The sequence below is a fragment of the Sciurus carolinensis genome, chromosome 4 (assembly GCF_902686445.1).
Source record: "Sciurus carolinensis chromosome 4, mSciCar1.2, whole genome shotgun sequence".
In the NCBI taxonomy this organism is placed as follows: Eukaryota; Metazoa; Chordata; class Mammalia; order Rodentia; family Sciuridae; genus Sciurus; species Sciurus carolinensis.
In genome coordinates, this window is record NC_062216.1 from 138821693 (window position 1) to 138836372 (window position 14680).

Consider the following 14680-nt stretch of genomic DNA (forward strand, 5'->3'; position numbering starts at 1 on the left):
TGAAGCTTTACTATGGCCTTGGAAGTCTTGACTACTTTTTTCACTTGACCATTAGTCACAACATATGGGTGAAGTGGGATGGGGCATGCAGACAACAGAGGCAGAAAAGTGTTCTGTACAGATGTCCCAGCATATAAAAATAGCCAGAGATGAAGATGAGAAGAGAGTATACACATCTAAATCTCTGAAAAAATTAAAGCCCTTTTCAAGGTGTCTTTTCCTTGAAATGTTTCTCTGCTTCCTTGTTTCCTGCCTCATCCCAGTCTATTCCTGCAGTCCTGCTTGAAAGTCATCTCTTCCAAACAGTGTTCTCTGGCTTAACACCCTGCCCCACTCTTTTTGAGAATGATCATGTGCTCCCATACTCCCACAGCACGTTTTTATAGTTGACCACTTTCTCTCTTTCTTACTAAACTACAAGCTCCCTGATTATAACCTTGCTCTTTTTCTTCTATTAGTCAGCAGAATGCCTGGCATAGAGTTTATGCCTAATGAATATCTGCTGAATTCATCATGAATGGATGAATGAATGGAAATAACTATTCAGTACCAGCTATGAACTAAACAATGTACAGGTCATTTTATATGCATTATCTCATTTTAACTTCCAATAAACCTATGAAGAATTATTGTTATGTTCTTCATTTTACACATCAGGAAAGTGAGTCTTGGAATGAGAAACTTAACCAAAATTACACAGCCAATAAGAGACTGGCCAAAAAGGATGGAAACTCTGGCTCACAAGTCTGAGTTAATGACCTCTGTATTATGATAATTTCTTCCTGGTCTTTCCTTTTATATTTATTCCTTTGTCTTTGTTGATTGAGGATTAACAATGTATTTGGTCCACATTAAGATCTGTTGTACTGACTGGAGAAATTTGTACTATCTTAAAACATCTCGAACTTTCTTTTCTCCATTTCTCTGTTCTCTTGGATAATATTAGCTTCACGTGTCCATTATCAGTATTTCCACTTCTGTTTGCATCAGTTTTATCTTCATAGCATGCACTTCAAATACTGTTGATTTGCTTTATAGTATGGTTAAAAGACTTCTTGGTTCATTTTTGTTAAAAGAGGAGGTTGCAGATAATTTTAAAGCAGAGATAGAATAGTTATACTCTTTTGCTCTTAATAAATAAATCTTTCTGATAGCTTAACAATGTATTCTAATATTACTTTTTTAACTAATGTTCCATCTTCAAAGAGAAATTTGGAGTGGATTGTGCCCCTTCTTTTGCAAGTTTCCTGAGTATTATCCTTCTTACTTAAACAGATCACATGTATTTTTGACAGCCAAAAAAGATTATTTCTTAGAAAATCTCTCTCTTATATCTAGATCTTGTACAAATACTTAATTTCCAAATGTAAAATTATAGCAGTTCATTTAAACATTTACTTGGTTCTTTGAAGGAATTAAGATGGGTATTATAAGAAGTCACCTAAAAGTTACTTTGAATAATATTTTGGAAGAAAAAAATTAGATTTGGGAGTTTAAAAAAAAATCACAAATAAAATATGATTAACAATTAGTTATATACAACATAACCAAATCCCTAGGATAGATTTAATGTTGTTGTTGTGAAAGACCTTACTTTGCTCTACACAATTATTTTGGCTTTTAAAAAACTGAAGAATTTAAGTACATATCCTAATTACCACTTAACTAGGACCATTGTGGGTTTTTTTTTAAATTACCACAAGTGCATTTATAATACTGAAGCTCAAATTTACTTTCCTTTTATCGAATCTAATAGTGTTACTACATGTAGTACTGCTAAAATCAGTGGGCACTTCCCATATGGTAAAGATTAGAGAACCACATAGAGGTGAAAGTTCGTCAGCTTTCTACACAGGTTTGTATAATTCTCAAAATAATTTTTTTGTTTAATGAGATTTTTTTAAGCTCAAATTTTAATTCTGTTATTGTTTGTGGTTTGTATGATATTTGAAACTGTAATGTTCACAGACTAAATAAAGGTTTAGTTCAATTACTAAATCATCTAATTCCAGGAAGATAAAATATGAAAGAAATTTACGTGGAAAAAAACAGTCTTGATGATAATAAGGAGGATCTGGGGTAAAGATGGGAGCCAGGGAGGGATATCTTTGAAGTCACTGATCCTTTATCTACAATTGAGATATTTTGCATGTAGGCTGGATACCTTAAACCTAAAACAATCACTGAGTACTCAAATTTGAAAAGAAAAATATTATAAGTATAATGGAGTGAATACAGTATACTTGGCACTATTTGATCCTCTAAAAGTTTGTCAGCTCATATTGGATCTGCTCAACTGTTCCTGAAGCTTAAAAAGTCCAAAATGGGGTTTGAGATGTGAAAGTTTTATTGTTGACAAGTTCCTTGCAGCTTTCTAAAATAGACTTGAAAAGGGAATTAGCAAAGACTAAGAATGTTTGAGGAATTAAGTGCTTGTCTCTCCAGAATACAAAACAAGAATACAAAGTTTGGAATAAAAAAAAAGATTTCTTGAACTTGAGTCAAGGTGGGACCCAGTACTGAACTTCCATGCAATTAAAACATAGATCTAAAGGATGTTGCCAAGTGAGCAAATCTGAGTCTCTGGTTTGGATTCACTGGTCACAGATGTAAAAATTAGTAGTAAATTGTTATGGTAAGAACCAGACTAAACGGAGTTAAAACCCCGAAACTTTATATGTATAAATAGAACACCATCTCTCCTATTCCTGAAATCCATCCATTCATTTTTAATTGCATTTAGTGTAAAATCTAAAGTCTTTTCCATAGTATGTAAGGTCCTTCAATGATCTAGCTACTATAATGTCTCAGATTGTGTCTCTTAATCTTTCAATGTACTCTAATGTCACTTGTTCACTTTTTAACTCTTATATACACCAAGCCTGTTCAAATCACAAAGACCTTGCTCTTCTTGGTCTCTCTTTCCCTCTATCTAAATTTCTTTTCCTCTGGATATTCACATGACTGACTCTTGTGTATAATTTGGGTCTTAGTTTTAACGTTATCTCTTTTAAGAAAGTCATCAATTTGACATTTCTTTGTTTTATTTTCATCAAAGTTCAAATTTTCATCTAAATTAACATTATTTAACGTTACTAGCTTTTTTAAAAACTTTCTCTATCTGCCCACTAAAATGTAAACATTATAATACCTGTTTTTTTTTAAAGTGCCTGTCTTTCTTGAGCTCTGTATTCATATGTGCCTGATAGACTATTGACATTCAATAGCTCTTTGTTAAATAAGCTACTTGAATGAATGAACATATATTGAATTAGTCACTTGAGCATATCTCCAGAGTATCAGAAGAGTTTGGGAGCACATAAACGTTCAGAAAGGAACCCAACATTCCGTAAACTTGATGGAAGTCAGGACATGACCATGCCTAGTAGGCTGAATCTTTCATAGATAGAAATCAACAGAAGCAGAAATTCTGGACTCTAATACCAGCAGCAAAATTCCAAGTATTGTGGGACTGCTAAATTATTTCTAATAGCATAGATGATTCTTCTAGTAAGCTAACTGCATTTGGATATTGCATTTACTCTTTAAGAAGAGTAAGCATCAGTTTTCATATTATTATTGCACACAACTTAGCCCATTTTGTGCTGGTTTTAACTTCTGAGATAGTAATTTATCCTATTATTACAGATTTCATTAAATGAAAGCAAAGAGTTGTAACTTAGCACATTGAGAATTCATATTAACTCTTTGAATTCAACAGTTAAGCATTATTACTCTTTCTTGATTCATATTGCAACTTGATTCATATTGCAAAGAAATCTTTGAAAGATAAATATATCAATCAGGTTAGTGCTCCCTAAGAGTTATAAAAATGATCTATGAAAACATATCTTCTGTTTATCTTTTAAGGCAAATTCATAGATTGTTTTTCACAAAATGTATTATGTGTTGTGAAGTATTTTGGTAATAACATAATGCCACAGATTGGGTAAATTATAAAGAAATATTTATCTGAGCTCACAGTTTGGTTCCAGATCAAGGGGCTGAATATGGTGATGGTTTTCTTGCTGACAAAATTCTCACACCATGGCAAGAGACAGGGAGCTCACAAGAGAGTTGGCCAAACTGACTTTTATAGCAGACCCATTCTTAAGATAACCCATGAACCTATTAATCCATTAATCTATTAATCATGTAAATGAATGAACCCTCTTTTTTACTTAATATCTTTACTAGGAATTCTGAATAGACTCTGGAGTTCTTGATGAAATTTACAAGCAGCTCTGATTAAAACAAATAGCCCAAATAAGTCATAAATTGTTAATGGTTCAACTCTAAGAACAGCCAAGGGGTTTAATAGACAAAACACGAAGGTACCTCAAGAGTCACCAGTTATGCTGTCCTTCAGAATGACAAAGGGAGAAAGGTGTCCAAATAGATCACTGTCCTTTTTGATTATCTCCATTGTGCCACTCACTAGTCACCCAGGATGTGGCATGGTAGTTGGTTTGGAGGAGTAGAAATAGGACCAGAGAGAAACTACACAGCTAAATGTTGGTCAGATTGCATTAAAACTATCTCAATAGCCAACATGTAATCATTTTCTTAGTTTTCGTTTCCACAGAGCTTTGAATAAATAAATGAGACATCTGGTTTCATGTTCTAGCTAAATTAAGTCATTTCTTTCTCTGTGTATTCCCTTCAGTTTGTAACTAAATTTTGGCTGAAATCTGTGTGTTGTCTTTGAAGCCCAAATATTATTGCCCAATTCCTTATTACATAAGAGCAGCTCTTATTTTGATAAACTGGCTTTGAGTTTCATTTCCTACTTTAATTTCATACCCACCCACCTGTCACCACCAACACACACACACACACACACACACACACACACACACATACACAAACTCCTATACACAATCAAGGAAAACAGGGGCTGTTGGGGTGGGAGAGTGGCAGTAGGGGAGGGGATGCAAGCAGAGGTGGTGGGGATGGAAACAAATAACCAAACTGTACATTTTTTTAAAGTTTTTGGAATAAATATTGTCTTATTCTATAAAACATTTCAAACCTAGTTATATATTTGTAATCAAAAAACATTTGCACAGAAAGCAGCATTTAGGACTACCTGAAAATATTACCCCTTCTGACATTCTAAGGCAGCTGGACTGGCAGTCAAGAAAGGGACAGTGGATAAAGTATGATAAAGTATTCATAACTTTTATTGAGTTCATAACTGCATTGATGAGAATTTTTTTCTCAATGGCCAATTGCCATGAAGAGGAAAAAGAAGATAAAAATGAAACAAGAACTTGAAAAACAAATGATTGGTGATATTTCCCTAAGTTGTTCCCTGTAAGTTTTTCCTGATCAGAAGCAGCTAAATACTTTGCTTAACTAGAAATAAATTTATTTTTTATTTTTTTCCAGAAATAAAATGAAGGTTGGTGAGTGAATCTCATGTCTCATTTGGTTGAAGGGTGAATAGAGTTGGTGAGTGTCTCCCCATCCATTGGAATATTATTTAAAAATAATCTTTCAATCTGCCCTTATCTCCTTATCTTTATTTCAATTACTGTGTTGACAAAGAGAAGAAAATTTCAAACTTGGAGTTCACAATTATGTTCTGTATACTATTTCATTTTAGGAACTTAAAAACTGCTTTGTAAGCCATAAAAATATCATATTTTCCAGAAACCCTTTTGCTAAATTAGAATAAATCTGCAGTGTTCCCCCAGGCTCAGATTTTAGGTCAGCATGTATCTGCTGTAGTGATAAAGTACTGCATGAAAACACTTGTGCTTTGTACTTGTCAAGTTTTCATAATATCCAAGACACTAAGGTGTATAAAAGTCATAAGCAAAAATTTTAGTAATTCTAATACTTACTTGTAGTTAGACATTTGGGTCTTAACAAATTTGAGGTAAAAATAAGAATCGTGTGATCAACAGACGGTAGGACTAGCATGATATATAATTATTTTTAAATCATGTGCTTTTCAATCACTTCCTTTCTCTTTCACTCTTTCTGTTTCTCCTAGTCTTTTCTGGTATTGGATCCTAAAGTGGGAGAATTTATAGGATACAGCATAGGAAAGTTAGTAAACCTTCCAAGCTTTCTTCTCTTTAGTTCTCTTTTTATTTGTAGATTTTATTATTATTTTTTTTAAACCACCACCACTACTCTTATGATTCTCTTTCAGTTGGGTTTCTCAAAGGAGGAAATAGGTGTAGGTATTCAATTTATCATAGTTTATTGAAAGTTTAAAATTATTATTTAAATAAGAAGATAATCAGCTTGGCATGAAAATCATGGTCTTTGAAGTCAGATTCCCCAACTTATTCAAGTTGAGGCATAGAAAGAAAATGGTATTCATGGTAAGTGAGATAAGCTAGACTCAGAAAGTCCAGGGTCCTATGATGTCTTTCATTTGTGGAAGTTAGAGAGGAAAAAGGAAAAAAAAAAAAAAAAAAAAAAAAGGTGTGTGTATGTGTGTTGGGGGAATCTCATGAAAATACAAGGGAGACTTGTAGAATATAGAGGAAGAGGCTCAGGGAAGGGAGGAGGGACAGTGGGGAAGTAAAGAAGGAGTGCAATAGACAAATTACATGATATTCCTTTATGAATAGATCACAATGAATCCCACTCTTGTGTATAACTATAAAGCACCAGTGAAAATAAATAAAAGACAAGATAAAAGGGGGGGAATAAAAAAATGGTATTTGAATACTATGGTGGAGTGGCAGGATTGAAGTGGACAGTTTCTAACCCCTCCACCCAAGGTGCAGGTGATTAGTATCATGGCTCACCTGTAATTCAAGGAATTCTGGTTCTGAAACTGAGCATCAACAAAATTTGATGTTCTGAATGTTGCTTGGTAGCTGCATGGGCTGGAGCAAGCTCACCTATCTCTAAACTCTATTTGTAAACATGGGGATTAGAATTCCCACTTCTTGGTACTCTTATGAGAATCATAGGAACTGACATTATCTTTAAAGTGCTGAGCACAAAGTGAACAAGTACAAGAAACCAATTACCGTCTGGTCCTTCCTTCACATCTTCCCCAACAGACCATAACTTACATAATGTGGGTGCTCATATATTTGTTAAATGAATGACTAAAGTATGCACTACTGGAATCCAACGGGGGATAATTTGTGGTTCATGGAACTTGAGTATACAACAGAGCAGGTTTAAGAGACTGGGACAGATGAAGGAGGGGTCCAAGAGAGTAAATGGTTTTGCATTTAAGTGGTGGCAACGTCTCTTGCCATTAGAATTTTGGGAGAATAATGGATACTAAAGTGCCTTAGTTTCACTTAAAAGAGAACAGCTGAGGTGGTTATTTAAAGAAACATTTTTTTTCTGTTTTGCATTATTTATGTCTGCTCTATTTAGCCTTTTTCTTCACATATTCTCTTTCTGAAGGATCATTTGTTTACAGATACTCAAGTTATGATCCATTCCAGGGTCAGGGACATCTATTGTTTCTCATCTCAGATTTGGAAATACACATCTTTACATTTAAAAATGCAAATATTGTCACACTGAAACGGAATGTGATTGGCATATTAAGGGAAAAGATTGTTTCCAAATTTCATTAAATCATGGAAAACAGCATAGATTGAAGAATGTCAACCAGATAGTAATTCATACCACCTTTCTCTTTTAATTTTCTCGGCTTCCTTTTTTTTTTTTTTTTTTTTGCGATTCATTTCATATTTACTTAGCCTTTTTGTTTTGTTTGGTTTGACTTGAAATAAATCTTTACTGAGATATAATTCACATATCATACAATTCACAGCACAAAGGGATTTCAGTGTGTCCAGAGTTGTGCAACTAATCACCACCATCAATTTCAGAACATTTTCATCACCTGTCCAACCCCAAAATTCACAGCCATTTTTTTTTTTTTTTTTTTTTTGTAGTCCTCAGAAAAAAGGGCCACAGATACTCCAAAGGAGCAAAGTGGAAGGGAGGAAATGCAACAAGTCTTTTCTGTCCTCTGACTCTAGATTCTGTGGGGAGTCCAGTGCGCAGGTGACTCGCCATCCCAGTAGGGTTACCTTCCCCAGGGGCCTGTCAATCATCCCACCAAGCACTTCCCCATTAGGCTGGCGCAACCTCCTTCCACTCCTCCTACCTCAGCTGTCAGGAAATCCTGGAGCAATTATTGCCCTGGAGTCACTTGTTTTTTTAGTAACCAGAATTGAGCTGGATTTTCAATAAACATATAAATAAATGAATAAATAAGAATAATGCATCGGGGGCCTTGCTGAAATGCCCAGGTTTGCTCGCTTCCGCCGTGACAGGGGCGTTGCCACCTCCACCAAAGATTAAACCAGGGACGCCGCACACAACTTGCTTGGTTTGAAAATTGAGAGCGAGTTGGCGTCTTTGGCCTTGTCTTAGACTTGTGTGTCTAAGTCGGGAGGATGTTCTGCCTTTTGACAGTGATTTTTCTGGTAAAGTCACAGGGTTGGAATTGCCGGTGGGAGTTGGATCTCCTGCGGAGGCGCAACTCACCTCCCGTGAAAACACAGTGACGACCCTCCCACCCCGCAGCCCCAACTGGGTCCCCACTCCAGCCTGTTGCTTTCTCGGTGGCTCCAGGTCGGTTTTTCCCAGCGACTCTAGTGTGACTTCCAAACTTCTGGGCTCTGGCTGACCTCGGAATTCCCGCCGCCCCTCCCTCTGGCTCCCCCTCCCCCGGGCCCCTGGCGGTCGCTGGTGGCCCAGCTGTTGACCAACAGGCGCACTCGGGACTGCAGCCGCACAGTCTGCGGGGGTGGGGGCTGCTGGGGGCGGATGAAGCCGTCTTGGCTGCAATGTCGCAAAGTCACGGGCGCCGGGGGGTTTGGGGGGCCCCTGCCGGGGTCCTCTTCGGCCCGCGGAGCCGGTGCAGCCCGGAGGGCTTTGGTGGCCCCGGGTGCGCGGGGCGGTCTCGGGGGCCTGGGCTGTCGGGCGCTGACCTCCGGCGGCGGCGAGTACAAGACCCATTTTGCGGCCTCGGTGGCCGATCCGGAGAGGTTCTGGGGCAAAGCCGCTGAGCAGATCAGCTGGTACAAACCCTGGACCAAAACGCTAGAGAACAGATACCCTCCTTCCACCAGTTGGTGAGTGACTTCTTGGTCAATTCTGAATCTCCTAATTCTTGGGTTTCCCGGGCTTCAGATCGCTGGAACTTGGAATCCGGAGTTCAATCTCGAAAGAAAATCGAAATTTGAGATGAACTCAGACCTTCCACTTTGAGTTTAATTTCAGTCTCATAGTTAACTATCCTGTCTTTTCTGGAGGCCTCGATTATCTAACGTGATCCGAGTTTTCCATAAATCAGATTTACCTCTATGGCAGGGCTCTTTGTGACACTAAGGATGTTGAGGTGATTAAAACAGAGGGCTACCTCCAGAGACAGCACAAACTAGAGAGACACCTTGTAAACAAAAGCAGACTGTGTAATAAACTAAGGAAGTATTACCAATATCCCCATACTGTGGAGAATAAGGGAGTGAGTAAGGACTTCAATAAAATCACAGCTGAATAGGGTTTGGAAGGTTGTCTATGTGTTCTCAAAGTTGACAAATGTAATTACCCAAGTCCAGGAGATGGAAAATAGCTTGAAATGTGGCTGGCAATGTGGTTGCAAATGATTGTGTTGGTCGGAAAGCCAGAGAAGGGGCTAGAGAGTCAGGGGCTGATGTGGGAAGGGACTTATGTGATGTGCCAAGTAGCTGGGACAGAGACATATGAAGCTGCAGCAGGGGGTGCCCAGAAAGAAAGCAGATACAGGCCAGGTGGTGTTAGAAGTCATGGTGGGAGAGAAGTTTTCTTCCTAGAGTTGCAATTATTAAGTATTTATAAGCATTGTTTTTATATTACAATAAACAAGATACATTGTAGACATTGCAGACTAGATGCCAAACTTGCTAAGATATTGAGTCTCGGAGAACTTAGTGTGGCTTCTGTGTGCCTAGGCCCTGAAGAGTGCAGTTGATCTCACCTGCTAGCCATTAGAAAGGGAAATTATCTGTGTAGTCTTTTGAAATACACTGCTCAGCAATGAGGTTGGGGAAAGGACAAGGTCATTTGAGGAGTGCCTCCCTAGTCAGAGTAGGGAATTTGGAATTAAATCAGCAAGATGTTCTGTATCCTCATCAGGTCTTGTCCTCTCTTATTTGTTTGGGGAGTGTTTACATGATGTTCCATTAACAATTTTAGCACCGCCCCTCCATTTCCATTTTTCTTTTTTCAGTAGTATTTGATTGATCCTCTTCCATGTACCCAGACAGTGAACCAGGCACTAAGTGTACAACAGTGAGGAAAACAGCCACTGTTTTCTGGGAACCATGAAGATTAAGAACAGGGATTCATGGCCAGACTCTCTATCTGCTTCTCACAGTTACTGTGTTCACGGGCAAGTCATTTAATCTCTCTGAGCCTCAGTTTCCTCAAATGCAAGTGACTAGATTGAGGATTAACTCAATAAAGGATTAAGACCTTGTCTTAATAGAGTCTACTCAATAAATGTTAGAGGAATAATGAGTCTCTTTGTATTCTCATAGCACAATCATTTTAGGAGGAGGAAACTCTCCTGGTGTTCCTCAAAAAGTGGCTTCTTCACTTTGTTCTCAAGACTCAGTACCTATGTGTCTTTCATAAAACATTATACTGTAATTATTTATTTTATGTGACTGTCTTTACTATAAAACCAATGTGCAGACATTCAGTAAAGAAGGCAGTGGGATATTCTAAGTTAAAACCCATGAAACCAAACCTAAAACATGGGTAATAGTAGTGGAGGGAAGATGAATTTGAGTGATTTTAGGGTTAGTGGGGTTCAGCAAAGACCCAGGGGAATCCAGAGAAAGTGGCAGGCCAGCAAACAGACATTGAAGATCTGGAGATTGCCTTTCTAAAATCTTGATTTTTTTTTTTCTTCTTAAAATTTTGTTTTTAAATTTTCTAAAGATTGTGTTTATAAAATATTATCTGCAATGAGAATTTTTGTAAAGGATCTTTTAATTTTTTTTTTAATTAGTGCATTGCAGATCCCTGACATTTATAATACTGGATCCACATTATTGATTGGTGCAGTTTTCCAATCATGCAGCCTTACCTGTCTCAAAGTAATGCAGAAGATCAAAGTGAATAATAAAAAACTGAATATGAATTGATTTCAGCAGTGTGATTTATTCTTACCAAAAATTTTGTTTGGTAGTTGGGTGGGGTGGCACATGCCTGCAATCCCAGTGACTCAGAAGGTTGAGGCAGGAGGACCACAAGTTTGAGGCCTCAGCAACTTAGTGAGACCCTGTCTCAAAATAAAAAATAAAAAGGACTGGGGATGGAACTAATGGTAGAGCACATCTGGGTTCCATCCCCAGAATGGTGTTGTCATTCTTATTAAGGATTTTTTTTTTCCTAGCGTATACCACTTGTCACATAATGGGTGACCAAAACTTGAATTCCTCATTCTTCTGCACTGGAACAGTACAGGCTTGACTTTAACCCAAGCTTTACCATTTACCTTGAGAAAGCTTCCAGAATTCCATTTGTAAGATAAGAATAATGATAGCATGGATTTCTAATGATCAAATAGGAGCTTAGAAAATGTCTGGAACTGTGCCTCCTGTAAATTTATGTAGAATATGGAAGAGATATTCCCTTCATTTTGGTCCAAGAAGATGTTTAAGGAAATAGTAGCATTTTGAACTTGACATTGAAATAGCATACAGAAAGGGAGAAAGGTGTTTCTGTATTTCTACAACACAGTTGAAGTGTAGAGTTCAGAAAGAGCCCATTGGCATTGAAAGATAGTTATAGCAGACCGGTTGGCTTGAGTTTTTGGTACTGGATTTCAAAAGACAGTTGTTGGATGGGTTAGAGGGCTTGGAATGGGAGCATTTACATTAACCTTATAAGTTACACGCTGTTGGAAAACCTACAGAGAGACTTTGTTTGATCCAGATGCTGTTTCATTTTTTATAAATTAATTGTCAGTATTTAAATATTAGTCTATTTCTTATGAAATCTATTTTTTTCTGTAACAACTCAGCTTTTGAGTTTTTCTTGAAACACACGCATGTGGGGAATGCAAGCATATATACACACAGAGCCTATCAGTCAGGAATAGGAAGGTATTCCTGCATGGCAGCACTTGGCTAGAGCTGAGCATCTGCTACCCCTTTTAAATGGTGCATGTGCTTATTGATAAGTGTCCCCACCACCACTGCATTATTCTCTGCCAGTTCTGGTCATTAACTTTGGCCATCGTGAACATTTTTATTTGCAATGCCTACTAAGGCAGTGATGATCCCTGGAGGCTTTTTGTTAAAAGGATAATGGGATAAACGTAGTATCAGAGACCAAGTTTGACCTCAAATTTCAAGATTTCTTGTGGGACAGGGCCCTGGGTTCAATTCCCAGCACCGCAAACCAAAAAAAAAAAAAAAAAAAGAGAGAGATTTCTTGTGGGAATGGGAGATAACAGAAATTGGAAATATCAGAGTAATGCTAATATGCAGTAAGGTGTCTAATGAACCAGGGTAATGGCAGGAGGAATAGAAAGAGAGGAATTTCCGGAATCAAGATTACATCAGACATAGTGACTGCCTGGAAGTGGAGTAGAGGAAACAGAAGACATTATGGCAACCTTAAGAATTTGAGTGTGTGGACTGGGGAGGTAGCTCAGTTGGTAGAGCGCTTGCCTCACATGCACAAGGCCCTGGGTTCAATCCCCAGCACTGCAAGGGAAAAAAAAAAAAAAAAAAAAAAAAAAGAATTTGAGTGAAATAGCCAAGGAGAGGAATTAATTGGGGAATTACAGATAATACCTTGAAAACTAGGAGGCAGCCTGTTGTAGGGCTTTTGATTTAAGTATAAATTATAAAGAAATAATGTTTAAAACATTGGGAATGCTGTTGGAAGGTATGGGGGAGGAAAGATCAAAATACTAAGGACTAAACTTTGGGGAGAAGTACAAGAAAAAGAATCCATGGGAATGGATGAGACTTGTTCAAAGAAGTATGAGAGGGGCAGGATATTTTAGTGTCATGGAGTATAAAAGAGAGAAGAGATACAAATTGGGGAAGTCAATAGTGGTCAAGGGCTCTAGAGATATTCTGAGGCTATCTAGGATTGAAAAAAATTCAATCTCTGTAAAAGAATCTCTGTGACTCAGAGATCCTTGGTGACTTTTAATAAGGTGATGTCAATGAAGTGATGAGGGCCAAAGCCAGAATCGAGCATTACAGATTGGTGGTAGGCAAAAGCATTTTGTGGATTTATTTGACAGAGACAGAAAGGAGAGACAGTCTACACCATATGGAAGTACCTGCGTAAAATAAAAGTTTCCTCCCCTTCCATCCATTTTCTTCTTCCCTCTTCAGAAGAAACCTATGTTTAAAGGCAGAAGCAAAGTCCGTGAAGTAGGAATGAAAGGAATTTTGTTTATTTTGAAACCCATTGCTTCACAGGACTCCCTGTTCTTGCAAGTTGAACGTTTTGGTTTCTTTTTGTTGTTGTTCCTTAAAGGTACTAGAAGTTCATGGAACAAACAGGATAGAAATATCTAAGAAATGGAATTAAGAGCTTCTGAGCAGATCCACTTATTCTTATTGTGTCCTACAATGATTCTAGTGAGCCAAATATCAAAACATTTGACTTTATGTCTAAGAGGGAAGATAAGGAAACAGCTGAAAAGGGGTGAGGGAATTGACTTTTGTTGAACAATCTCTGAGCCATGTCGAGAGTTACTCATGTATATTTGTTATTCCATTCCCCCATGCTGCTCAGTTAGGGTCCTCATGGCCTTTCTACATGTGAGAAGACTGAAGCCAGTCTACAGATGAGGCCACACAGCTAGATAGCAGAGGGCAGAGCTGGGTCAGTAATAATAGCCCCAGGATTCTGGCTCTAAGCCCAGAACCTTTTTCTACAAATACCCAACTGTTTCAGAAACCCAGTGCCAAATCTCGAATTATTTTTAAAGTAGACTTTGGACTGAGGAATTGTTCTATATTAAAGGAGACTAATAGACCTGAACTAGATGCAATAGGTAATTCTGAATTGAATATTTTCCACTGTAATTGACATTTTTGGAACAATTAAAGAATCTGAATGGGGTTTGAGGATTAGATGGTGGTTATGTGTCAATGTTAATTTCCGGAATTTGATGATTATATTGCAGTTCTCTAGACGAACGTCCTTATTCCTAGCAATTATGAACTAAATTATTCTGGGCTTATTGAACATCACGTCAGTTGTTCTTATGGAGCAAACTTTTCTTGTACTTGCAACTTTTCTGTGAGTTTGAGATTGTTTTAAAGGAAAAGAAAAATATAAATGTGGATTTTACATAAACCCTGAACTTTGATTCTTTGTCAAACAAATGCTTAGCCATATTAAAATGGTTGAGAAATTCAGTATTTTTTAATATTTTATTTACTACTTAGTAAGATTATGCAAAATCTTTCATAGTCATCAGATTTTGTCTTTTTTCTTTTAAAAATTGATGACACAATGGGTATTTATCATGTACTACTTAATGTTTTAAAGTATGCACATATTATGAAATGACTAAATCTAATATAGACATATTTCACATTGTTATCATTTCTGCAGTGATAACCCTTTGTATCCACTCTTACCTTTTTCAAGAATATAGTTGCATGTTTTTAAAATTATGTTTAATTCTAGATTGAAGTGAGAGTGTTATCTA

General features: G+C 37.3%; 1 protein-coding gene across 5 annotated transcripts in view; it reads left to right on the top strand.

Moving 5' to 3' along the window:
• The first annotated feature begins 8735 nt into the window (after window positions 1–8735).
• Window positions 8736–14680, top strand: part of Acss3 (acyl-CoA synthetase short chain family member 3) — a 175847-nt gene continuing 169902 nt past the window's right edge. For 2 of the 5 annotated variants that reach the window (XR_007108471.1, XM_047551055.1), the window contains exon 1: window positions 8738–9077. Coding sequence is in view for 3 of the 5 variants with exons in the window: in XM_047551055.1 (XP_047407011.1) it covers window positions 8770–9077 (308 nt within the window). In the remaining 2 variants the exon portion in view is untranslated. Of the gene's footprint in view, window positions 9078–14680 lie in introns of all 5 variants that reach the window. The other 3 variants (XM_047551056.1, XM_047551057.1, XM_047551058.1) reach the window with 3 other exon arrangements.